General features: G+C 40.2%; 1 protein-coding gene across 1 annotated transcript in view; it reads right to left on the bottom strand.

Moving 5' to 3' along the window:
- Positions 1 to 23688: 23688 nt before the first annotated feature.
- Positions 23689 to 26715, bottom strand: part of cd109 (CD109 molecule) — a 40201-nt gene continuing 37174 nt past the window's right edge. Inside the window, exon 33 of the mRNA XM_084953450.1 lies at positions 23689 to 24336. Within this exon, the coding sequence (XP_084809576.1) occupies positions 24125 to 24336 (212 nt within the window). The 3' untranslated portion in view covers positions 23689 to 24124. The remainder of the gene's footprint in view (positions 24337 to 26715) is intronic.

Here is a 26715-nt window from a genome sequence, read left to right on the forward strand (position 1 = left end):
GAATTGGATGAACCCAGAATCTCAGTTTCTTCTTTTTATTTAAAAACATCAGGACCAGCTTGTCATCACTTGATGTCCACTTCATTTTTTTCCACAGTTTGTTGAGGACGAGTTTTCCATAAAAATGCAACACTGCCAGTGTTGTGTGCAAATGTTAGACAGCAAGGTTGCATCCAGAAAATTGGAATTTCGTATCTCTTTTTTTTTTTTGCAATACACTCAGTATAAAATAGCCTTCACTCTTAGGTGGGCAGGTGGGTAGATTATCCATCCTGCATTACCTTCATTGGTGCTGTGTATCTCTGAAACAGCTGTGGCAGCGATTTGCCAGATCACCACCTCCACTCTGGTAACAAATTGGCAAACCTCATTTGACTGATTTTGACAGTTCTGATCAGTAACCCTTGTCTCCTTCATGGTTACCTACATGGAGTTGCTGCCTCACATCCTGACTAGTTCAGCATCAGTATTCAGGTTTTATGATTCATTCCAGAAAAAAGAACTTGCCTGAAATCACCTGCTACCCCTCCCACAGCTCAACATTTATCTTTGATAAGCAGTTGCATCCTTCCTCTCATCACTGACACTTGTTAACAACCTCTCTCCCTCCCTCCCTCCCTCTCAACTCAGTAATCACCTGTCCTTATTCAGTCAGATCCTGCTGTTAATCAGCCTTTCAAACACTTCAGCGGTTGTGTGAGTCAGCTTCTTAAGTCCAGTCTTTGTGAAACCATGACAGACCTCCTATAATCGAGTACAGCATGTACCACATTTATTATATTAAAAACATAACATGCTGTCACCTACTCTTATATAAACTTTGGTTTGTCATTGAAAACCCTGAGAACCTCTCCAGATGTGTGCTGATGTACTGACATGTGGATTTCAAACTGACTGCAGGGTGGTGCTCCAAAGTGTCAAAATGTTAATAAATCACAGTTTTACATGGATGGGAATTACAGGCTTGGGGACAAAATCTCATGTGCCATTATAGTGGTCATAAATGTATAATTCAGTGATGTATATTATACCCAAGTGTCTGTGAAATGCACTAAATCCCATCCTCTTGCAGCAGATGGAGGCCCCGTGAAGCCACGCCACTGCAGAAAGAATCTCATGATGAAATCGTACAGACAGGATTTCGTCCCAAAGGGCTCATGTGACTTTTTTCGAGCTAAACGAGTCTTTAATTTTTTTAATCGTGAAGTATGAGAGCACACAGCATGAAAACTGGATCGAGCACGTTTCCATTTTTTGTTTAAAAATATCATAATACAGCGTAACAAAGACGGAAACGATGACATGAGAAAACTATGATTCCAACTGAAATTGATTCTGGAAATCTGGCTCTGAAATCTCCTGATTGCTGGTAATCGTGGTAATTTATGAAGAACGTACCTGTGCAATAACTTCAAGACTTGCAAAACTTCAGATTAACAATAACACAGTGCAATGATTATCTTGGAGAAGCAAAACTGTTTCCTGCGCTTTAAACACCAGAATAGGGTTATCAAGTGAGACTTAACATGACAGTAAATATTTTTTTTAAAGGAGTTGCTCAAACCACAGTTTATGTAGCTAAAGTGGAAAATATTCCAACACCTCAGGCGACTGGAAAAGCCCCCAGTGTCCATAAAAATGCTGGCATTAAACTCAGTGGGGAAAGGAAAATGTTTGTTCTCTCGTGCCTGTGTGCGAACATAAACACTGATCTCCTGATCACAGAGCAGTAAATGTTGGACACTTTTCTGTCAGTAATGGAGATGTAAAACATTTCTGGTTCACACCCTGCCATGGCTGTACAAATGTCAGTTTAATGCCTCGAGTTTTCCCTGTCATGATCCCAAAATTTACTCCATGTCATTATCTGGACATAATTTCACTGATTTTGAACAATAAAGTACAATTTTGACCACCTCCTTCATTTTTTCCCTGCTGCTGTAGAAGGACTACACGCTCAGTTTACAGACTGTGCCTCTGTGGATATTGCTAAACTCTCTGTGCCAGTGTTGGAGATCCTCAGTCAGGCGGGTCAAATGTACAGAAAAGGGTCCGGTCTTGCATCCTGGATGGAAAATGTGGAAATTGCACAGAAGTAGGGAACAGATGTTGAGCTTTTAACAGCATTTCTGTGCATTTTACAGTCATTTTACTGACAAAAGCATCACTCACTGAATATCATATTTTTAATTTTCTGTGAATTCACACATGTTTTCTGTTTTTTATTAAAATGACAGTCTGGTAATGAGTGGCCACTAATAATTATTTTACACACACAGCTGTGCCGATGGGTTTCTTTAATTTACCACAGTGGCATTTCTATGTATATAATATGGAAAGACTGAGACAGCTTGTTCCAACTGCACTTAGGCAGCAATCATTTTTAGGCTTTTTCCAAAGGTTAGAACTTCACTGGCCCGTCCGCAGAGTAAAATTAGTAAGATTAACAAAATAGTGAAAAATATTTTAAGAAATAATCAAAAAATTTCTTATATGGAAAAACTATGTAACATCAAAGAAAATGGCAGCTGTCCTCAAACAGCCAATCAGCCACCCGAGTTCAGAAACAGGAGTCAGTTGTGTTGTTTTGACCACAACAGTTTTGAGCGTGAGTGAGTGAGACTGTAGTCTAAGGCGTGTTACCTGGTATTTAAGTGTTTCAGTAAAGCTTGTGAAAACCAACACAAAGAGCTTCATATCAAAGTTAGACCACAGTGATCTTATAGTAACACATACATGTGGAAATGCTGTTTTTTGCAGATGCTCCACGTTAGCAGCAGTGAATCTGGTCTGAGTCCTCATCCCATCTACACAGGCTGAAACAGTATCCACAGTCTCTTTCAATCATTACCAACAGCTTATGGCCACCGTGTCTGCCTTCCCACTCAGCTCTCTTAACCATGACTGTGTCTGTAGGTCTGTTACAAAAAAGACAGGAGGCAAAACTGAAGCTGTCAAGATTTCACTTGAGGGTGGATGAGATCAGAAATGAACACATAAGAGGGTAGAAGCTCGGGTAGAGCGTTTAGGAGACAAAGGCTGAGATGGACATGTGTGCAAAGGAGGTGGAGTGGACATACTGAACAAAGGATGTTGAGGATGGAGCTGGCGGGCAGAAGGAAAAGGGGAAGACCTCAGACGAGTTTTGGACCCATAAATGCTTCTATTGTGTTTTTAAAGGGTTTTCTAGAAAAGTGAATGCTATTTATTTTGTAATAATTTCAGGAATTCACCGGCATAAAAACAGAAAGACAGACCCAACAGCGTTTGTGACACCAATTCCACACTGGTGTATTAATAAGAGAGCCTTTCCTCCATCTGAGTAAAACGCATTGATCATAATTAGAGGGTCTGAAGAGGGAGGACCGGAGCTACTCTCACACATTTTTTCCATAAAGTGAATAATTTATACGAAGAGTGACTACATCAGTCATATCCATTTAAGAAATAAATTACCTCATGTCATTCTGGTAACCGAATGTTTACGAAGCGTCACATTTCACCAAAACCAGTAACAGTTTCGATCTAAAGGGAAAAGTATGACACAGAAATGATGATTGGTTTTCCATGTGCTGCAGGTATATAGTGTTCAAATGGCTGCCGGGCTACATGAGCACATTTAATCCTTCTAGCAGGCAGATTGATGAGGTCACCTTTGTTGCTTTGCTGGAAGTGGTGAAATGTTTCAAGTTGACTTTTAAAGACTGCAGCCCTGCAGAAACTAAAATAAAACCACATTTGACGCACGCATTTGAAACTGTGAAAGATTCAAATTCTAGTTTCAAGACTAGCAACCAGTGCATAATTCCACTCCACCCTATTCCAAAGCATGACTTTACCCTTTGGGTGTAAGCCACCCACCTGAAGCTTTTATTTCCCTTGGGGAGTTTACTTTCTCAAATTAACTTAAGTGCAACTTAACCTTTAGCTCTGAGCCTAACTGGATGATTCTGGAAAATGCTAAATGGTTTGGAAAGGGCAGAGTGTAAGTGTGGCGAGGGACTGGCATAGATGTGTGAGGCAGGTGATGATCTGTGATCCTCAGCCACAAGAGAAAATCCCCACCGGAATCTTCTGAAGAGGGGAAGTCTGAGCTTTTGGATTTCTCTCTCTGTTAGTATTAGACTGCCCTGCCTTCTGTAGATGGCTGCACGGAGATGCATCACCTGTTTGTCAGGTGCAAACAGGACTTACACCTAGAGCAGTTCACCCCTGAAGAACGAGAGAACATCAAATCAAATTCAAACTTGGATTTTAAAAAATACAGTTTTCATGAAGAAAGAAGCACAGAACTTCATGTTTTGTAATAGTTCTCTGTTTTCCCGTAACTTTGTCTCCCTTGGATATTATCTGGTGTGATTCAACACATAAATTTGTAAGTAATTGTCAGACAATAGAATTTTCCTGCCCACCCCCACACAGACACAAGGGACAAAGCACCGCAGCACATTAAAAACACGAAAGCTCATGCACACCAAGAGAAATGGGGTCGATATGTCATCACTGACAAAGTGGATGTAAGTTTCATGCTTTCTGTGGCACAGTCAGTCCAAATGCAAAACTCTTCAATACAATAGGACAGTCAAGTTTATCAAACCCTTGACCCTCCTGATGCAGGTATGCAGAGCTTGACTGAGTGCGACATCAGGAATAACCTGAGTGAGAAACATCCTCATGTTTACCATGTGTCCATCTGCGTTTTTTTTCTATGATCATCTTTGAGCATCAGTATCATAGTTTCAATAGTAACTGCTTCAATCCATGTCTCCTTTGTACCCACATTTGGGCATCAAGTTCATGTTCCAGTTGTGATTAAATGTGGTTGAAAAAAAATGTGCACAAAGGCACTGATAACACTGGTAAACTAGTAACCGAGAGGAAAAAAACTCACGGCACGAGGAATATAATGAGAAAAACGAAGACCAAAAGCTTAGGAAACAGGTAATGACAAAAGAAAGGGCATTGCTATAAATACACAGGAAAGTGATATGAAATAAGACACATCTGGAACAGTGGGCGGGTAAGAGAAGTCAGATAAAAGTCATTAAACACATGGGAAGGTAATCACAAAGCAAGGAAAAGGAAAGTTAAATTAAGACATGAAAGAACGCTGACTTAAGTGAAAACAGGACTGAAAGGAAAATAATACTGAGATTTGGAGGCCACGCTAACAAGGAGCCTGTGAGGACAAAAAGACATTAGGACACACAAAAAGGGAAATGAAACCTGTAAGAACAGTGAAAGAAAAAATGAACAACATAGAAAATGTCATGGTTGGCTGTGTGGCAGGCAAGCAGAAGTGGTGGACCCAAAATTGCAGGACTCTTGGAGACAGGAATAAACTGAAAACACAGCTTTATTGCTGGAGAAATGATTCACAAAATAAAACTTACAAAAACAAAACTCTAAACCAAGGTGCTGGAGGACAGGACAGGACATTACAAACACACAGCAAGTTGAGGGTACGACACGACACTGACACAGAGAAACACAGGGCTTAAATACACAGACGGCAGTAATCAAGGGATGAGAGACAGGAGGGGAACACACCTGGGAGAAATCACAGCTGACGAGACAGGGGAAACTTAAACTGAGCACACTCACATACGACACAGACCTTCACAATAAAACAGGAAACTCAGACACAGGGAACCAGACAAGACGCTGAACTAAGCAGACAGATTCAAAAACAGACGGGGTGACACCATAGACAGACAGAGATACAGACGCAGACCGAATATAACACGTAGAACTCAAACAATAATAATCATCATAATAATAAACTGGAAAATGATAATAATAAACTTAAAGCGCTGGATCACCGACCCAGGACCATGACAGTAAAAACCCAAGAAATGAGAGAATTTAAAAAAAAGATCACTAGAACAGAGATGTCTTGATGCATGCTCAATCATCCAGGTAAGTAAATCTCCAAAAGTTGATTCTGTTCATCTGGACGTAGCGTTTTCATTGGGAGAAACGTTTTGTCACTCATCCAAGTGACTTCTTCAGTCTCAGCTGACTGCAGGTTTCCCCAATCTTATAAACAGTACATTTGCATAATGACTGAAACCAGCCCACTGAGGGAACATCATAACTGCATAATTATGATGAAGGAACTGACCTCCCAGCCCATTGTTCCTTCGGTCAGTCAGGTCCCACACCTACACAGTTGGCATGAAGCACCCCAAAATGCAGAAAATAGGAAATGTTTTTATTCTTAATTCTAATCTGCTGCTATGTCTCTTTTACACTGCTGGAATTGTAGTTACTGCAAGAAACACCAAGGATACCTTTAAGTAATTTCACTTTGATCTGCAGACAAACTAAAGCGGTTTCCATGTCTCCTTTATTAGGCTGTGTGACATTAAATTTAAGTTTTAGAGCTCTAATGTGAAGTCATATGAGAAATGAGAATATATTACGTTAAAAATCGTAAAAACACTGCTGTTTAAGGTTTATATATCATCATAATATATCTCTGTACCGGGTGGCGCTCCTAGGGATCATTTTGTGTGGATAAAGTGTAACATAACATCATAAGGATCACCTTTTTTTCCTTCTGAGACTTGAACATTTTTTGCATCGAGCCTGACCAAGTAAGCAAATGATATTCACATCAGGCTCACAGTAGCTGCACTTTGTGTCAGCGAGCAGATGTTAAGATCATAATACACTGAAATCTGTACAAGTAAACACCATAAATGTTGTACCTTCTGATCACTGATACGCTTTCAATGTGAAAAAAAAAAAAAAATCACCAAATCTTCCAATCGCAGCTTCTTTTTAAGCATTACTTCATTGTGGTTTTAAAATGATGAGGTATTGTTTTGATGCTCTTCTTCATCCTCCTACTCCTCTGCTCTGACTCTCTAAAAGAATATAAAACAACAAGCATATGTCTGCTTATTGATACCATTTGCACAAAGCACTGCTTTCAATTATGGCTTTTAAAAAGGTCACACAAAGCCAGTGAAAGCTAATTGGTCTTACGGCATGTTTGTTCAGACGAGGAGCTCGTTTCCCGAATTATGCATTCATTTCAGAGAACAATCATTGCCTGAGGTTCATCACTGAATCTATCAACTTCAACCAGAGAACTTCAGAGAAAGTTCTTCAATAAAAGATAAGGTTGGATGTGTCTTTTCTGACAGCAGTTAACACTTTAAAGGCCACAATGCAGAATTTTTTTTTCTTTTAATCAGCACTATTCACATGTAGTGAGAAATTAGGTTAAACTTTTAAAATCCCAAGATCATGATTTATTGGTAGGAAAATAATTAAGACCACATATCAGTGTATTCATGACTAAACTTGTGTGAGGGATCGTCTCACACTCTCAAAAGAGCTTCAAAAAAACTTTAAAAACACTCCGTAACTGGAGTTTGATACTTTGTCAGTCTCTCAGAACGGCTGGACCTCCTACATCATCTCTCTGTGCACAGGAGCTCTGCAGGCCAGTGTGCTGACCCTTGACTGCACAGCAACGCGCAACACCAACCACATCATCAGGTTCTCGGATTATATGATTCCCCTGGGACTGGTATGCAGCAATGACGAGTCAGCACACAGAGTAGGTGGAACCGCTCTCAGTTTAGTGCTGAGACAACAATCTGTGTCTCAGCTTCAACAACAATAAAGAGAATTCAGAAAAATATGCCGTACTCATCACTAATGACACTGCTGTGGTGATTGTTCATGGACAAACAACACCTCATTATCCAAGCAAGCCCACCATAGAACACATTCCCTTCCATCATCACAATGTCTACAGAGCATCCAGACCGGTAATCAAGGAAATACATACTGTCATGAATCACTAACAGACCAATCAGCATGCATTAGCAGAAAGAAATTGGCTTCACTGTTAAAAAAAGACAAACAAACCTAAAGGACTTAATCAGTATCAGGTTTTAATGTGGACAAGAATTGCAGGACTGAGCTCACAAACTAGAGGCCTTTTATTTAGACAGTGATATGTGCAAAACCCTGCAAGAGATCAGGAGGGTAACAAACAGAGGAATAATTCCCCTATATCTTCTCTGAATACTCAAGTTTCTTTTTTTGGTGTCTTCTTCCTGCTGTGATGATGACTAATGTGAACTTTTACTTATGACAATTTCTTCCTGCAACGTCTGAAAACATGCCCTGTGCGGCCTGTGTTTACATGAGCTAACCATGAAGTGGCAGCACTCATTTTGTAACATCACGAATCCTGTTGTCATGGATCTGCTGACAACATACGGTCACCGATAACACTGTGGGACTGCTGTATCTACTACTATCAAAACCTCACACACTCCATTAAACTTCATACTGCCAATGTTACCCACACGCACACACACACACAGGCAGACGGGGCGATCCTTCTATCTCCACAAAGTAAACCTGTATCAAAAAATACATTACCCATAATGCTACCTTCTTACAAGCTCTGTTTGTAACATTACCAGTTCTCCTGTAGTATTTGTTCAGCCTGTTCTCATCCCCAGGGCATCAATTATTTCGGTTCTGTAAAACAAAGGGGACACTGGGGGACAATGAGGTTCTTTATCTTTTAGAAGAGCCGTAATCTTAACCAAGTAGTTCTTCATACCTGAGCCTAACCTGGTAGTTTCATGTTCCTAAAACTTACCAAGAAGTGAAAAACAAACCAATCTAAAGGGAAAACATGGTCATATTATGGTGCAAATATGAGCTCCTGTGATTTGGGTGACCATCACCTCCTCTTATCCTAATCTGGATTATGTAGAGCTCACCAAGACACCAACAGCAAAGAAAACTTTGTACCTCATGGGTGGATGCAGGAGGTGTCTGACAAAACACCATCGTGCTGAAACGATGAGACTCCACTGTTCTTTTGTTTTTTGGGGGTTTTTTTGCTTTTGAGAAGTATAGAAGCTTTAGGACTCAGAAATAGATTATTATCAAAACAGTTTCATCATAAAGATAATTAACCTAAAAAATGTGATTACATCTCTGTTAAAGTGCTTAATTATGATACAAATATGATAATTATCTGGCAACACTGATTGGAACCATGTCAGCCTGTTTCTACTGAGCCTTCTTGGCCACACCTAAGTTCATAAACTGTGCGTTCAGCCTCTTTCTCCTCGTCTCTGCTTGGTCGCAGCAGGCTTGTTTCCCCGGAGTGACGTGGGTCTGGGTGACTGAAACGTCCACCTGTATTTCACTGCATTTCTACGCTCTTATTTTTCTTTTTTTTTCCACCAAGATTAAACAACAATAAGATTTGAATTATTGCTTTCACACTATAAGTTATAGCTACCGAGAGAACCACACCGAGCTCTCTCAGTTTCGTTTGGCTTTTAAACACTTTTCTGGACAAACAGCTGAATAAATGGAATCGTTAATTCTTTAACAGCAGTTTTGGGAAACATAGAGCTAATGTTGTCAAAATCCTACTTAATTATGTCCCCTGCTATTACTGATCGAGGCCTCTCTGTGAAGCTGTACAGCTTTATTTCCCCTTGTACTTTCTACACATTCTCACTCTGAATGACAGCGAGCTGTCTGCGAGGAGCTTCATTCAGCAGCGTTCACTTTTTCCATCCGTTTTCACACTCGCATGGAAACTGGAGACACGTGACTCTGAAACTAAGCATTGCAGCCTGCTTCTCATTACTCTAACTGGTGATTTAGTAAGTCTATGGCAGCTGACTACATATAAACCCATGCTGGGCTCGAGCTGAATATAAACGCCAGCTCTTCTGCTAATAGGTATTTGGCTTTAGCAGGGGCTCTCCAGCAGTTTCCGTCGTCTGGCAGTGACTGAGGCTCTGACGAATAGGAGAGATAATCTGTCCTGAAGTAATGTCATAAACACACAGTTCAGCGTGTACAGATGCATCTGTCCTTTGTCCTGTTTAAAAGGCAGCAGGAGAGTGACGTGGACGTTAGAGGGTTAGTTATTTTCACTCAAACAGAAGACTACAGGGAAATTAGCAGTAACACATCATCACCATTTTTAAACTCCTGTATTTGTGTTTAAGAGGACCTACTCTGCTCATTTCAAACTCCATTTTTTAATTATTGAAATCTACTAGAGTAGCTTTGAATGACTCACAGTTCAAAATAATCCTTATCTTCTACTGGCCCTCACTTCTGAAACAAGCGGTTATAGCACCATATGGCTGCCCTCATGCCAAACAGAAGGTTTCACAGTCTCTATGACATCAGACAAAACCAAGGATGGAAAAAAAGTACAGTGTTTAAAGCAGGAAGATTTTGGCTCACATGGATTACTTGTACGTCTGCAGATCTTTGATGCTTTGCCCACATGTGACATTGGAATAGGACATACAGTGCTATGAAAAATGATGTGCTCACTTCCTGATTTTTTAGTTTTGTGCATATTTGGCACATGTACATGTTTCAGATCATTGAACGAAGTTTAATAATATTTAAAGATATCCTGAGTAATTACAAAATGCAGTTTTTAAACAATGATTTTACTTATTGAGGGAGAAAAGCTGGCCAATCTGACCACGCCAAGTTTGAAAAAGTAATTGCCCCTCTTGTTAAATCATGAATTAACAGTGATTGCCCACATTTTTTGGAAAGCTGAAACTATTTCACTGCCACACCTGGGCCTAATTACTGCCAGACCTGCTGAATCCAGAAAATCGCATAAATAGAAGCTGTCTTGCAAAGTGAAGCAAGCTGAAAGATCTCAGAGAGCAGTACATCACACCAAGATGTAAAAAAAAAAAAAACAGCTGAGAAACAAAGTCATTGACATCTATCAGTCTGGGTTACAGAGCCATTTCTCAGGCTTTGGGGCTCCAGTGAACCATGTTGAGAGCCATTATGAAGAAACATGGAGACAACTCGGAACGGTGCCGAACCTTTTCCAGGAGCGGCCTGCCTACAAAAATTATTCCAAGATAGCGTCGACGACTCAACCAGGAGCTCACAGAAGAACCCAGAACAACATCTAAAGAACCTCACTTTTATTTGGTTATCTGACCAATTATATAGTCTGTGAGGTACTGACACTCCAGCTTAAGTAAAGAGTTAAACGCTTGCTGTTCAGTATTCATTATGAGGCCGCAGTGCTGCCCATAAAAAATCACAACTTTTACGCCAGCTGACTGAACTGTGATTCCCTGAGAGATACTGCTTTGTTCTTCGTCCCCATCATGCCACCTGAGTTCAAAACAAAATCCTGGAAAAGTCCATGTTAAAAGACTTAAAGTGTGCCAACAAACACCCAATTACGCAGTCAAGCAGCGTGGACATATTTGTCCATGATTTCATTCTGTTAATACCAAATTCATAATAACATCTGTCTAGATTTGGTGTTTATGTTGATGGTCTTCTGATGTTGTAGCCCTTCCATCTCAACAGTATCTGCATAATTGTTTTGCTGTCAGCTGATTGTATGAATAATATTCCCCAGAAAAAGCTCTGCAAGTTTAGTTTGCATATAAATAACAGCTGGAAATTTAAAACCCATCTTGTTACCCAGCATTGAATGTCCTGGGATGACTTTGGGACTATAGGTACAGCTGCCTGCTAAATGGCTTTGCTCACGTATTACAACATTTTGGTTAAAGAAAGTCTTCTTTTCTTTTGCACTGGACTGTAAAATTGTAAATTTGCAAACTGCAAACATGTGTTAATCATTAGATCTCCGAACAGTTTACATGTGTGTGTGTGAATTCCTTCCAGGAGAAAGTCTGTGTTTATTATGACATAGCTGTAATTTACAGTAATGTTGTGTTGTAGCGTTTCATTTATAATTTTTTGGACATTAGATGACTCACGTAGCCGGACAAAAACCTTCTAATTAACATTCATGGTTACAAAACAAAGCCACTAAACAAATAGAAACTCATCAACTTTACTTCTCTGTTTTTCTCCCCGGTATTACTGACTAATCGAAATACTGATTTCAAGCAACAGCGCGATCTTTTAAATGTTTGCACTTGTTGTTTTGTTGAACATCTTTAAGCTAAGTTTTTAAAAATGCTGTAGCCCGTGTCCCAGACACCAAATATTTGAATGCTTCAGAAATAATCGCTCTCAGATGACTGAGATTTCAATGTGGACATTAAGAGACCTTTCCAGAAACCACGCAGCAGCATATCAATAATCATGCAATATCTATCAAAGACAAACATGGCTTTTGAGTCTGGAAACTGACAGATTTTGTTATGAAGTCAGTGTACCTCTCCTGAGGAGAGATGGGGAGGAAACTGACCAGGAGGAAGACTTAGCTGATTGTGAAGGCGAGTGGCTTAGGGTTTGAGCAAAGAGGGGTTTTTGTTGGTCGGTGGCTCGTTGTTAGTAGGAGCACTGAGTGGGATCTGACACAAGAAGACAAGAAACTTGAGGAAATAATCAGACTTCAGTCACACGCTAAATACATGTAAAGTTGGTAAGCAGAGGTAATGACACGATGAGATGCAGGTGTGCCAGGGAGGAACAGCTGGGCTGCTTCGAAGACATCCCTCGTCTCCTCAATGTGCTGATGTAGACTCTGGGTATGATACTTAAAGCTAGTGTAGTGAAGTAGATTTTGGGGTAGGATTTTACATAATGTCTGCGAATGCAGCACTAACATCCACACCTTCCCAGCTGATAATTAGCAACCTTATAAGAAACAGCTGCGCTTCACTACCACACAGAGGCATTTGGCAGTCTTTTTCCATCCAAGGTGGCTGAGAGCGTTAGGCAGCTAAGCACTGCAGATCTCCTCAGGAAAGCTGCTCATTTTAGTATTGCCCTTTAGATAGTGGATTGTGCTGTACTGCTGCTGTCTTGTGCTGTTTTGTTTTGTTGTGGCCTGTTGTCATCTTACAAACGTTTATGGACTGGCCTTGACTGACTCATGGTTTTATGGTCTTTTACTCGGAATTGTTTTATATATTTTAATCATGCTTTTATAAAGAACTGTAACTTAGGGTGTATTTGTTTTATGTATATCTCTTTTACTAATTTGTTTAATGTTTTATGGTTGTTGTTTTATTGCTTTAACGGAGGTGCGGCCACTTGTTGAGGGGCTAGGCACGTGAGGTGGAATCCCCGATGCGTGAGAGTGTACACACTGGGCATAGGTAGCTTGCACCATTTAGATTTCAGTGTGAGTGACAGTGAGGTTTGCAGTGGAACTACACGGGTGAGTAATTGGTGGCACTCCTCTCTGTAGGGCTGGTCTCCACCGCTTTGTTTAGTTATTTTATCAAGTTGGTGTGTTACTCGGGTGGCAGCGAGCCTTGTCGTTTTAATCATTGTTTGTTAATAAAGTGTTTTAATAAACTGTCTTGCAGACTTAGCCCTGCTACCTTAAGAACATCTCTGATTTTACAGTTCTATGCTTTTAGTAGTTTTTCTTAATAAATTCTGCCTCACCTGTGCTGTTAATAACGAGCCTGTGGGCTTTGGTAGCTAGTGTAATATCTACATTGGCTATAAAAATCTTTCCTGGGGTGTAACTCTCTCGCCAGGTGGCGTTGTCAACATCCCTTAGTCACCGTCCCGGGTTATCCCTCCTTTGCGCCACCACACTAGCAAGCAGGTGCCTTAAACGTGACTTCTAATGGTCAGCAGGGGGCGACTCCTATCGTTATAAAAATAAATTTACAGTCCTTTCACTCTGTGGGGAAACAGCCCTCGACTCACTCCCTTTGTGACCTGATGAGCTCAGTTTTTGTTTCAAGTTTTAATGAATAAAACATGAAGTTCATTTTGTGAAATGTGAGTATTGTACAAGTCCAGAGGATAAAACAGGGTATAGCAACTTAGCTAACAACATGAGAATTGCAACTCTGAGCTTGCAGTGTCCTTTGGTTCCTCTGTCAGATCCAGCCGTCTTTCATTGTATTCACTTTCAAAACACCAACGTGGCAATGGCAATTAACGGATGTCATGGATAAAGTAAGCAAACACAGTATTGTCAGTGGAGAAATGTCTGAAATTCTCTTTCAGATTCAGGTTCTGGGTGGGCTCTAATGTGAATGTCTATGTATGGAGACATCAACAGATTTGTGATTTTCATCAGTTCATCACAGTTAATTGCTGTGTCACAAACATCACAAAGCGACTGCATGTAACTGCCAACCTGATTCCGCCTTACTGCCTCTTTATCGCTGTGTTGCCGTGCAAAAGTGACGGAGAAGGCGCCTGTCTGCGAGTAACTGTAAACCCTGTCTTTGAAGCAACCGTTTCAGAGGCAATGAGACTGGAAGGTCATTGCACGTGCTCACAAACATTTGGGTTTCTCCAACCTCTGTTTTCTCAGATGTGACTGCAGCATAAGCTTGAATGAGCGAATGCCTAATTTGCATGAATTGCCTAATTTGAAGTCAAGCTACATCTATCTGGCAGTATACTTTGTAAGAGTGCATCATATTTTTTAATAGCTAACTATCTACACATATAAAGTAAGTAATAAAGCCCCAGTACACCTGCCAACAAAGACACTGCATGAATGAATGTTTATACAGAAGTGAAAATGTTTGTTTAAGAATATTTGAACTCTCAGCAGATTTCATGCAATTGTGCTGCCAGCAGCCAGCTTGGCAGATGAAACGTTCATGCTGTTGTCCTCCGACCGCTGCAGCCTGAAAACGAATTCTTCCCCTGCAGACTTATGTAACTTAATGCAGAGTAATCATTTCCAATTCAGTACCTTCACCACATAAATCATTAGTTACTCTCCTTCCAGCCAGCCTGAGCTTTTCAGACCATGTTTGAGCTGCCGCACAATGAATCACTTCTGCGTCCGAACGCTTCTTTTCTTGGAGATCTCGACGAGTCCAATTCATTGTGCCCTTTGGTCAAATGTTCTCAGCAAACACGAAAGCTCTAATTTTATAAGGAAATCATAAATGTTTCATTTGATCTCAAGGCCGAGGGCAGCCGTAGAGTGCCTCGCATCACTGTGACATAAACATAAAGTAATAAGACTTTGCTGTGGTTACTGCATAAGGGTCAGCCAAGTGTTAATGTGTGCAACACTTAATGCAAAGTGGTTTACTTGCTGGAAAACATTATACCCAGCTCTTTAGTGACTGAAGAGCTGCCAAAACAAATAATACGTCTGTGCTTGTCCTACTTTAATCTGATTCATCAGCACATTTTCATGTTATGAGTTTGATTAAGACGTTGCAGAACACATGAGTCATCTTCTTTAATCAGTCATGAGGAGGATTTTATGTGCTGTTTTGCATTTACTGTTTTTTTCCCCCAATAATAATTGCTAAATTATATTTTAAGTGAGTGGTGAGCTCTTTAGATTTGAGGTTTTCTATTTTCCACTAATTTAAAGTAACACTTAACATTTATCTTTAATTTATTTTGACAGCCTGAAGAGCTCCAGTGTTATTATTATGTTATAGTGATGTGTCAGTCACGAACGAAATGGCTCTTAGAGCCGGATCTTTGACGTGAACCACGCGAGCCGGCTCCTTATCGCGAGCCGTGGGTTTTTCTTTTTTTTTTTCTTTCTCTCACCCTCTCTCTCGCACTGCGAGCCTTGTGCTTTGCGCTGAGCAGAGGGGGGAGGAGCAGTAGTTACACTCGCACTAGCACAGGAACAGAGCGGGAGGGAGAGAGAGAGAAAGAGAGTCAGGGACAACAACATCACATTAGAAAGGTATAGTAATCATCCACAACTATTTTCAGTTGCAGATGATAAAGGATTCAGAAAGTTTATTCATGCAGGCCCAAATGACAGAGAATGTGCATCTTCTTTTTGTTTTCATATTTTAATTTATATTTAATTGTGTTGTGGTTTGCAGTGTTTTGTGTTGTTTCGCTTTAAATTGGTTTAAAAGGAAAAAGCTGAACATTTATATAGTTAAAAGTTGAAATGTGACTAGTTGGTTTTTGTATCATATGATTTATTTATTACATTTTATGTGGAGTGAATAAATAAAAGTATATTTACGGTGGCCCTTAGAGACAAAGCACTTACAAACTTCAAAACACGTACAAACTCTGAAGCACGTACAAAAGACAACAGAAGTGCTCCAGGATGCTAGGGCGCAGTGTTGAGCTTTTGTTACCTAGTGGCTACACAAGCCAGGAAGTACCAACGACCGGATTTGGTGTGTGGTAGTAACAGGTAAATGAACTTTTTTTTAAAAAATTCTTTGAATATATATGAGTGCTTGTGTATAAATACACAAACCATACACATATGCTTTCATGCTTTCAATTGTGTAATTTAAGTGATCTAGGTAGCTCTGTTTTGGAAGTTCAGTTAATGCTAGAAATGTGCTTTGGAGTTTGTACGTGTTTTGCCACCACATATATTTATATATAAACATATATAAATAAAACCACTCTTTTTTGTACATTAGTAATTCCTTTTGTGCATAATTTTATATTATTGTTAATAATAAATTAATTAAAGCAACAAAACAACCTGAAGAGCCGGTTCGGAGCCGAAAGAGCCGGCTCTTTTTAGTGAGTCGAGCCGAAAGAGCCGGTTCTCTAAAAAGAGCCGGAAATCCCATCACTATTATGTTGTAGGATTAGTCTAAACTGTGGCTTTCTGTTTCTTTTCCTTTTCGCTTGCACAAATCTGGATATATAAAATAAGAAAAACCGCAGTGTGTATGTGGATGATTTCAAATGAACATCTCTTTATTGGTCAAATAAATGTGTTTATTGATATATTTAAAAATATATAGTTTTACATTTTAATTTCAAGATAATGTTTAAGTTGGATGTCAGTGAATCACTCTTGGTAGTTTTCCTTCACTTCCTTTTGGTAGACGAAAATCTATCCTGAGAATATCTGGAGATTCCCAGGTAGGAGAGGAATGCTGCCCATATATTGGCAGCAGAAAATCGATGCATTGTCATCCCTTTTCAAATACTAATAAATGAACCACGGAAAGGTTTCCAAACTATAGATCCAAGTTCAACATTTAAATTGAAAAGAGCTTATTTATTTGTATTTTCATGGATGCTGGGAGGCGCTGCCGATGGACTGATTGGTGAATTTTTTTTCCCCCAGTCAGTTTATGATCTATGGCTAAGAAGAAGAGTAATCAGATTTATGTCAAGCTAACAAAAACTCCATTCAGACAGGATGATGTGTTGCCAGATATAGTGAGCCAAATGTCATTTTGATTTACAACTCCTAATTGGTCAGTGTGAAGCTGAAGAAACCCAGAAAACCGCTTTTGATTTAGACCGAACAAAACAAACCATAGATCAGACTGAGAGAGTCATCAGACTGTTGGTCAGATCCAGGTCACGCAGGAACTACCCGGCGCTCTGTTAGCCAACTCCAGCAGCCAGCAGACACTGGCTACAACACAAGCCTGACAACAAAGAGGCAGTTGGGTGTCTGAGGTTACAAATTTACCCCTAAGCATGAAGCCAAATGTGACAGCTCCGTAGCACTGTGATTTACATTTCCTGCAGCAGGACCAAAGCCCCGTGAAGATTAAGCCAATTATCCTGCTGATCATATTTATACATTCTTTTTACAAAAATGTTGAAAGCCTGTTGAGCCTTTACTCATAAAAATCTTTCTGGCTCATTGTTGGCCTCAAACTACAATCAGAATAACCTGTTTTCAGGAGCAAATGTTCCAAAGGTCAAGTCTATGAGGGGAAATTGATCAGTTCTGCAAACCCCACCCTGAAAGTTACTGGACCTTTAGAAAGAATTTCACTGTGAGGCCAAAAGGTTTCTAGAATCCACATTTTGAGGACTCGCCCAAGATGTCGGTGTTCTGCTTGCTGCAGTGTTGCTTGTTTGGAGCCAGAGGTGCTTTGAGCTAATGCTAGCTAGTTGAGCTGTAAGTTCTGGTTTCACCCTGAGGTGCCCAGGACACCAGTGACCCTCTGAAGCCATATGTCACCAGTAGGATTGTCAGGTCTTCTGATCAGAGTTTATTGTCCTTCCCCAAATATAGACAACAAACACTAAAGGTGGTAGAGCCTTTAAAATAGTTGCCCTCTTTGTGTGGAAAACACCAGCCCTCAGCTGAAGCTCATCTTTTTAAACAGGCATTTTTTTGTACTCAGTCTTTTTCTCCGTTTTTTGCCCCTTGTGATTTTATCTTGTAAGGGGCTTTTTAAGTAAAACGTACTTACTCCCTCATCAAGCCACATGCAGAAACTGTACTGCTCCAAAACACAAGGTCGGATAGCTGCTAACTAGAGCTAAATATCAGACAAATAAAACTGTAGAATTTCACGCTGCATAACTGAAGCACAGATTTCTTGGAGAGGCTGCTGCTTGGAATGCTGCACGAAGAGAAATGACGAGTGTGATTCGTCCTCTGCGTCCTCATCACCAGACTGCAGGCTCACGCTAACAACTTTCTTAGCTTTGACCTCATCCTCTCGGGGGGCCACTGCATGGACCTCAGCCTGTTGAATGTGCATTCACACTGCAAAGCAAGCTTTAAGAAGAAGAAGAAGGGAGAAAAAAAGCAGCTGGATTTACAGACAACATGAGCATATAATTATACACCAAGGCTATTTTGCTTGGAATTTCACTTTGAAACAATTACGGGTTGTAATAAAAATGGCTTTGAGTGCATTTATGTGCTCAAAAGTGAGACTGTCACCTTTTAAATCTCGGTGAATGCAAAGATTTGTTGTTGGTTGTGGTGTAACTTATCTTTCTCAGAATGTCGGGCTACATTAATCTGAGCAGAATAACTGGATCTCCCCCCCAATTTGACAGCGAGAGAGCAAAATATACAATGAGCATCACGTCTGCCTGCTTGTGTGAAACCTCCACTGATTCCATATTTCCCTCATTAGTCTGAAACGTTTCGAGCCAGGTCCATCTGCCTCCCATTAATGATGACAGCCAGAGAGGCTCTGTGCTCAAACGGCCTCGGTGTACGCAGCTCATGTGAAAGCCTCTATAAAAAGTTTCCCGTTGATACCTTTGTGTCATGGAAAGTTGCAGATTTTGAGAGGGGTGGGGGCAGGCATTGAGTTGTTTTTTAGCTAAGGCAATCCTGCCACCTACTGGTGGAGATGGGAACAATGGAAGCATTTTTTCTGTGTGCATATTTTTATATATGCACACAGTTATATATGTACAAAATTATCCGTGCATTACAATTCTTCATATATGATTTCATTATAAAGCATGAATGTGTCTGTGTCCTGCCAGAGCTTATCATTTTGCACATGAACCGTCCCACCAGTGCTGCAAGGCTAATAGAACGTTTTGTGTAAATACAGAAATACAGTCTTGAGTCACTGCTCAAAATAAAAAAAAACAAAAACAAAGAAAAATCCCTTTCAACCACTCAGAGGGTGGTGTGTGTGTTCCTCAAACTTGGGTCCTCTACCAGAGGTGTGGTACAGTTAAAGAGCTTTGAATGTACCACAGGAAGCCTGAGGAACTGTTCCTAAAGACTGCTCGAAGAAAAGGGGAAAAGAGACTTAATTACTTAGGGACAAACGTTTAAAGCATTTTTTAAGTTTAGTCTCTGTGTAGTTTTTGTGTCCCATGTGACTACTGAAATGACATTTACGGCTCTCACTCTCTATTGACCCAAAGCCTGCTCAAAATAACTGCTCAGTAACTGCCCTGGTGGTTCAAAGATGGCTTTTATCACTTTTACATTAAGACTGAGGGTATGTGTGGGAACAGTCTTATATGTGAAGGGCTGTGATAGGGAGGTCTTGGGCCCATAATGCATGACTCTGGACTTGGACTCAGAAAAGTGAGTCTTTATTTTAGCTGAACTAAAATTAAAGAGTCCACAGTGATTCAGAGAAAACACAAACCAAGGGGTACACTCATCAAAAGAAACGGGAACACAAAGCAGGAAATCATACAGCACAGCAGAACGAGGGACTACATGACAAAGAAAAGAAGCAAACTGAGGACTAAAGTACATATCGAGGTAAGGGCAAAGCAGAGCACCTGAGAAACACAGCTGAACAGAATCCAAGTAATGAACCAGGGAAAGCAAACCTGAGCATCATGCACGAGATGAGACACGATTAAAATAAAAGAGAAAATAACATAAGACCAGAACAGAAATGGAAACACACAGAGACAAGACTGACTAAATACAGGGATGAGACCGGGACCAACTGGACACAAAAGGTAACAAGCAATACTCCAAAGTGCTCTGAAATAATACCATACTGAAAAAAAAACCAATATAAAACTAGAACCCAAAAATAAATTATAAACCCACAAAAATCAAACCACTGGGTCAATGGCCCATGACAGGTTGATGCTTTGAGGAGAATTTGTTGGTAATGAAACACTGAAAGAATAAAGACACAATCACAGCACAATCACTCATTCTTTTGTATATAAATGCTGTCAGGAAGCTAATCAGGCACAGCGTAGAGATACAGAAGAAGCCACTGAAGAAAACAAGTGAAGGGTGCACTGAGTCCAGAGGAGAGCTTCAGTTAGGCAGAAAGTGAAAACACCTGATTATAGCAGAGACGGATTTTAATAAAAATTCTACGTTTTTTCCCCACTGCGCTGATGGTAAAGGTCATAAACAAGTGAGGAGGTTTGAGTGTCCTCCTTGATTGTTTTAATAGGTTTTGGCATGAGTTAAAGAGAACTTACTTCAAATTTCAGGGTAATTTGAAGCATTTTGAGAGTCAACTCAAAGAATCTGTTGCTTTCTATCATGCAAAACTCAACAAGCTCAAATGAAATCTCGCCACATTTCTGTTCAGGAACTGAAGCTCCCCTGAGGATGCGAGTGCATTGTCAGATTTTTGTCCAATAGAAACAACTTTTCTGCTCCAACCTCCGCCACTGATTGAACCCAGATGTCTCCAATGTCAGAATGATGGACTGACTCATCTCTTCTTTGTCCTAAAATATGGTAGCGCTGGTGCTGTGCAATCGTGAAGCTCCCACACTGAGAATGAGCTCTGCAGCGCACGTGTTGATTGAACGTAGTGTTCTTGCTGTGCAGGCAGATGATGCACTGCTGGGGTCGGTGTTTGGAGGAAACATGTTGCCTCTGTGGTCGCGTTTATATCCCGACAGGATCTGATACACCGTGTCAGAGCTGATTAATATGCAGGCCGTTCCAGCAGAACAGTTTCATCTGTGTTTGTGGTTCAAACTTTCTACTTTCCACAGAGAAAGTGTGACTTTCACACCTTGCTTTTCCAACTAGGAAATTTGTGCTTTATCATGACAGCACAGATTCTGACAGGGAATACCGCTTGAACATACAAGGAATGTGCCATCCTGTTTTCAGGCCAGCTGTTTGCAGGGATTACCAAGTCGTTCCGTTGCTTTATCTATAATATCTCAAAGATCGCTGGACTGCTGCTAAACTTTGAAAGGACATTCAGAGACCCTTTCACACTCCTTACACGGCTGGTTAAGAGAGAGATGCAGACTCACTGACAACCAAAACCTTTCATCAGTTGCACTTCTGTCATCCTCACCTGGAAAATTAAAAAACTCTTTTCCATTTCATATGTGTTTATAATAAAAGCTTTTCTAAGCATTTTCCACTCCCACTTGTCTTCACTCTTAGTAAACATGGTTGGAACAGACTCTGTATCTTCCCACGTGAAAATAGGTCATAGATTGCAAAAGCAAAGCCGTAAACACACAGATGTTGGCCTTGTTTGTACGTCCAATAGACACCCAATCAGACGTCTCCTCCAAGCGAGAAATATACTCTAGTTTGGCCACGCAGTGTCCATGTAGTATTACTGGACCCCATTTTTGACTCTCAAACAACACTTTAGAAATCATTTTATTTTATTAATTTTTTCATAGTGAACTTTGTTTTCTTGGACTGATGTAAACATAACCTCTCTGCGCTCTGACGTCAGACGTAACCCCACGGTGTGGTCCGATCAGTGTCTCGATGAGTTTGACCTTCTGGGGCTTTTTTCACTTGTCACTTTGAATAATGTTTACTTTGTGTTCAGAGTTTATGTTATAATTTTGAAGATTGAGAAATGCCCTGATCACGTTTAACCCTCAAGTGACCGCTATGGTGCACCCTGAGTGGAGGTCAGCTGTAATGAGGCCATGAAAAGGCAGATATTATCGATCCCAGCTGCTTCTCGTGTGCACACGTGGGTCAAATATTCTCAGCCTGCCTCGCTGTCGGAGCGCTCCATCATCGGCGGGGCTTTAAACTTTATAGAGGCTTTGTCGTTAATGTTTATGCCTCGGTCACTTTGATTGTCGCACAGATTTATGGTGCTGCTGTGGCATCGTACCTGCTTTAGTGTGTAGATTTATGAAAGGCCTCAGAGTGCTGCTCAACCTCCTGCTTCAGTTTGTCTCATCGCGGACACGTTTAATGCCCACAGAATAAATTTAAATTTAATGTTTCATTTTCCGTCATTCATAATCTTTTAGTGGTGGGGAAAAACGGCAAGCCGCTCAAAAAACTCAAGTGATCAAAGAGACGCTTAAACTGTGAGGATGAAGTTTTTGCTTAGATGACGATAAGAACACGTTTCTGCTGCAGTTAAGTTCATGCAGGTGGAGGGAGTCAAACATATTTTTGTGAACTATGACAGCTGGGATAGTCTCCAGCTCCCCCACCCATGGATTCCTGCCTTGCATTTGAGTTTTTGTGTTTTTTACTAAATATTCTTACTCTTGGTCATTAGTGTTCACCTGGTTGCTTGTCTTCTCTGTTCTTTTCTTTCACGTTCTTTGTGTCTCCAGGATTTTTGCCTTTCTCTTCCCTCTTTTGATTATTGGTCTCACCCTCGTTAGTTTCCTGGGTCCAGTCAGATTTCTCAAATGTCCCTAAATACACATCCCTGTATCAGTCTGACCCACCAGCAATGAGCTGAGGAATGAGGGAAGCGCAAGAGGAGAGTGGAGTTGAGGCAGCAGCATCTAATAAATTAGAGATCAAGGTGAATACAGGTGTTAGAGCCCAAATACTGCAGTTTTTTCTGATCTCAGATATAAAAGCGCTCATTACTTTCTGTTTATGGTCACTTTTAATTAAATCCACAATATGCACAATGTCAAGGATATTTTACCTTCACACTGCTTGTTTTCTATGAACCCACACTTTGTGCTTCAGGCTCTGTGCTCACTCTTTAAAACATGAATAATCTTTTGACTCTTCTTCTGCACAAAATAATCAGCTGAGCACATCGACTTCAGTCAGACACATTATCAGATCTGAGCTGGTAAAGAACATAAAGAAGTATAAAAGCAAAATGAAACACTGGTGTTGCCACAAAGCCAAGAGAGCAACGCAGCAGAAAATCACATCTTGTGAATTCGTGAGTTTATACTTTTATTTGAGCGATTGACGCTTGTTTATAACATAAATCATAAAGGAGGTGTGGGAATAACTTCACTGATTCACTCACTGAATATTTTCCATGATAAATACCATACATGTAACCTGTACTCGATTAGCTGCAGTTCCAGCAGTGTACAACAGACTTGGCAGTAGATTAGGACCAAGTGTGAAAACATATTTATAGAATATCTTCATCACCAGCTGAATACATACTCAATAAATTGCCAGGACATGCAGTTTGTGCTGCAGATAGTAAAATACCACTGAGCACTTATATCACACTTACAGATTGTAAGTAACAGAATCAGTGAAATGTGGAGCCGATTTAAACCAAACTCTGAAGTTAACCTCCTGCAGAGCAGTTTGTAAGTTCATAGGAGTTCGATTGAAAGAGCGCGACCTTGGTGACAGTGAAAACTCTGACTTTTTGAACACGCCTCTGAACCTGAATGATCTCTGTTTGGACCAAAACATGTTCCTGTATAAGCTTTTAATGGGGAACTTCACCTCAAAATCATATTTAAATGTTTGCTTCTACAGACAAAAGAAACGCCCAGCTGCTAACATTATTGTGAACCAAGGGTTGTTCATATCCTGTCACGCGCACCAGCCTTCTTTCACAGGTACATGCACGCTTCTTCAGCACAGCTGTACAGTCGGTGAGTGTAGGTGAGTTTAAAATGAGGAAACAAAGGGAAGAAAACCTGCAACGGAAATCAAAATTTATCAGTCACGTTTATTTTTGGACAGTACAAAGAAGAGTCCTGTGACTTTCTGCATCTCTAACACAGTTTTCTATTTTAGTCAGAAACAAAACAAGAACCCCACAGCCTTGAACCGAGCCTGACAGATTTATATGTGCAGCTTTTTGTTTAGACATGTTTACAAATCAAAGATGACGAAGAGGAGGAGCAGTATGGGCAGAAAACCACTCAGATTGAAGTGGACGCTGTTCCTGTTTGATGCATTGAAGATGGCTTCGTCGGGAATGAAGTCACCGTTTACGTTGCACTGACTGCAGCTGTCCCCGCAGAGTGAGCAGGAGGATATGCTGCTCCTCCACCGTGACGTGTATGTCCTCGCCATCCTCCGCCCTGCAGGAGGAGGTGAAGGTTTAGAGATCAACGGTTTCAGTTTCTGCCTTTGTATTTCTGCTGTTTCTTTTTAATGATTAAAGATGGAGGATGTTTGAGACGGGAAGGATGAAAACAAAATATTATATATATTATGATTTTTATTTTCAGTGGTCCCTCGTTTATCGCGCGAGTTCCGTTCTAAATATAACCAGCAATAGGTGAAATCTGTGAAGAAGCCAACTTTATTTTTGTTTAACTTTTTTCTTTTGTTTAAACACTCTCAAAGTTCAAATCTTCATAGAAAAATAAGTCCAGTATTATGGAATGAAACCAAAGATCAAACCCTGTTTTTAGGTCCAGAACATGGGAATAGAGCAGCTGCCAGAGAATTCAACATTAATGGAACAATTGTACAAAAGTAGAGGAAGCAAGAAGAATGAGTTGAATCAAGTTTGACTTATCTGACTATTTTGCTTTGCTTAACCGGTGTACCTTATGGTCCGAAAAACGTCTACCCTCCTTTAGCATGTCCAGAAGTCCAACTTTTTATGCGATGGTAGCATCTTCCTCTGCCTTTTGGGTGCTACCACAGGTTCCTTTGACGGTGCAAAACGTTTCATCGACATTGTTGTGTTCGTTGATTTGAAAACTTACAAACATACAGTACAGCACTTCAGAGTCACACTGCTAGCGATCGAAGATTTATGTAAATTTGACAAGCTGAACGCATTCTGTACTGTACAGGACCACAGCACAAGATTGACTGACAATGGTCTACAACCGATCAGGACGCAGAACAAAATACACTGTAAAATAAATAAACAAATAAAAGCATGCAAAATTGCCCTCCAAAAATCTGCAAAACAGCATGGCCGCAAAGGTGAACCACGTTATAGCGAGGGACCACTGTAACTGTAAAATTTGGCAGCTATCAGTGAATTTTCAGTTTTGCAGTATATTTTAAACTGAAAATCATTCTTACATTCTTCTGCTTTTTATATTTTTAAACCTTATTTTGATACCCAATTTATTGTTTTATCACAAAACATGTAAAAAATTATTATTAAATTAAAATGTAAATGTTTTTTTATTACCTCACAAGCAGTAATGTCAAACTCAAAACTCTTTTATCTCAAGTGGGCTGGAGCAGCAAAACTACATGATAAATGTGTGAAATTACAGAGAAAGTTGGTTCATTGCCCAGACTGTCCTATAATTATAAAATACACATTTTTGGTTAATTCAAAGACAATTTCTTCTTTTTTCTTTCTGAATCCACTGTATAAAAGTGTACATTTTTAGACATTAAAAATTTAGAACTTTCTGTCATTTAATTGTTCATCTATTACTTATTTGCTTTGGTGTAGAGCATAGGTGTCCAACTCCAGGCCTCAAGGGCCAGTGTCCTGCAGGTTTCAGATCTCACCCTGGGTCAACACACCTAAATCAAATGATTAGTTCATTACCAGGCCTTTGGAGAACTTCAAGACATGTTGAGGAGGTAATTTAGCCATTTAAATCAGCTGTGTTGGATCAGGGACACATCTAACACTTGCAGGACACCAGCCCTTGAGGCCTGGAGTTGCACACCCCTAGTGTAGAGTGATGGGCAATGGGAGCGAGGGGGGGTCATCAATAGGAAAAGCTTTAAAATACAACTAAAACTTCAAAAATGTGTGCACTCCTTCAAATTTTCCAGATTTTCTAATCCAGGCCGGATTGGAGTCTTTGCCAGGCCCATTATGGCCCTGGGGCCTTATGTTTGACGCCCCTGTTCTAGAGAAAAAGGCTTGTAGCAATCATTCAGGCCAATACATTTTGTTTAATCACAAGTTTTTCGCGTGATTGGGCGAACACACAGTGCTAAACTCTTGCTAAACAAAAGCATAAAAAACTCATAAAACGTCAGTGGAGGTCCTCGGTGTGTTTACATGGACATGACAGGCTGTCCTGGTTTGGATCATACTGCATGCATTTTCCCCATTGACAAGATTATAAAAACATCAAAACTGAGAGTGAAAAAATAAAAGTGGACATGTTCTGCTTTAGGTCCATATGTTTCTACACAATCGTGCATTTTATTGTGTCATTTTGCTGCCGTTTAATACCACAGTAGATCAAACAGCCTCAGTGAGGTTAAAGTGCTGATTTTCACTTTGACTTTAATGAGCTTAATTACAATATTGCATTAACTGTTTAGGAATTACATTGTTTTATACAGTCCCTCGTTTTCAGGGGAAAATGATAATAACTGTGTCCCTGTGCAAACACTTAGTATACTGTTTAATTGTTATTTGTTCATGAACTTGAATGTGGTCTTCATATAAGCTTCAAATAATGAGGTGAGTACACACAAGTGATCTCTCTGAGCCATAGGATCCAGCTCAGCCTTCAGAC

This window comes from Perissodus microlepis, chromosome 15 (genome assembly GCF_051167445.1).
Source record: "Perissodus microlepis isolate ML-2025 ecotype Zambia chromosome 15, ASM5116744v1, whole genome shotgun sequence".
Lineage (NCBI taxonomy): Eukaryota > Metazoa > Chordata > Actinopteri > Cichliformes > Cichlidae > Perissodus > Perissodus microlepis.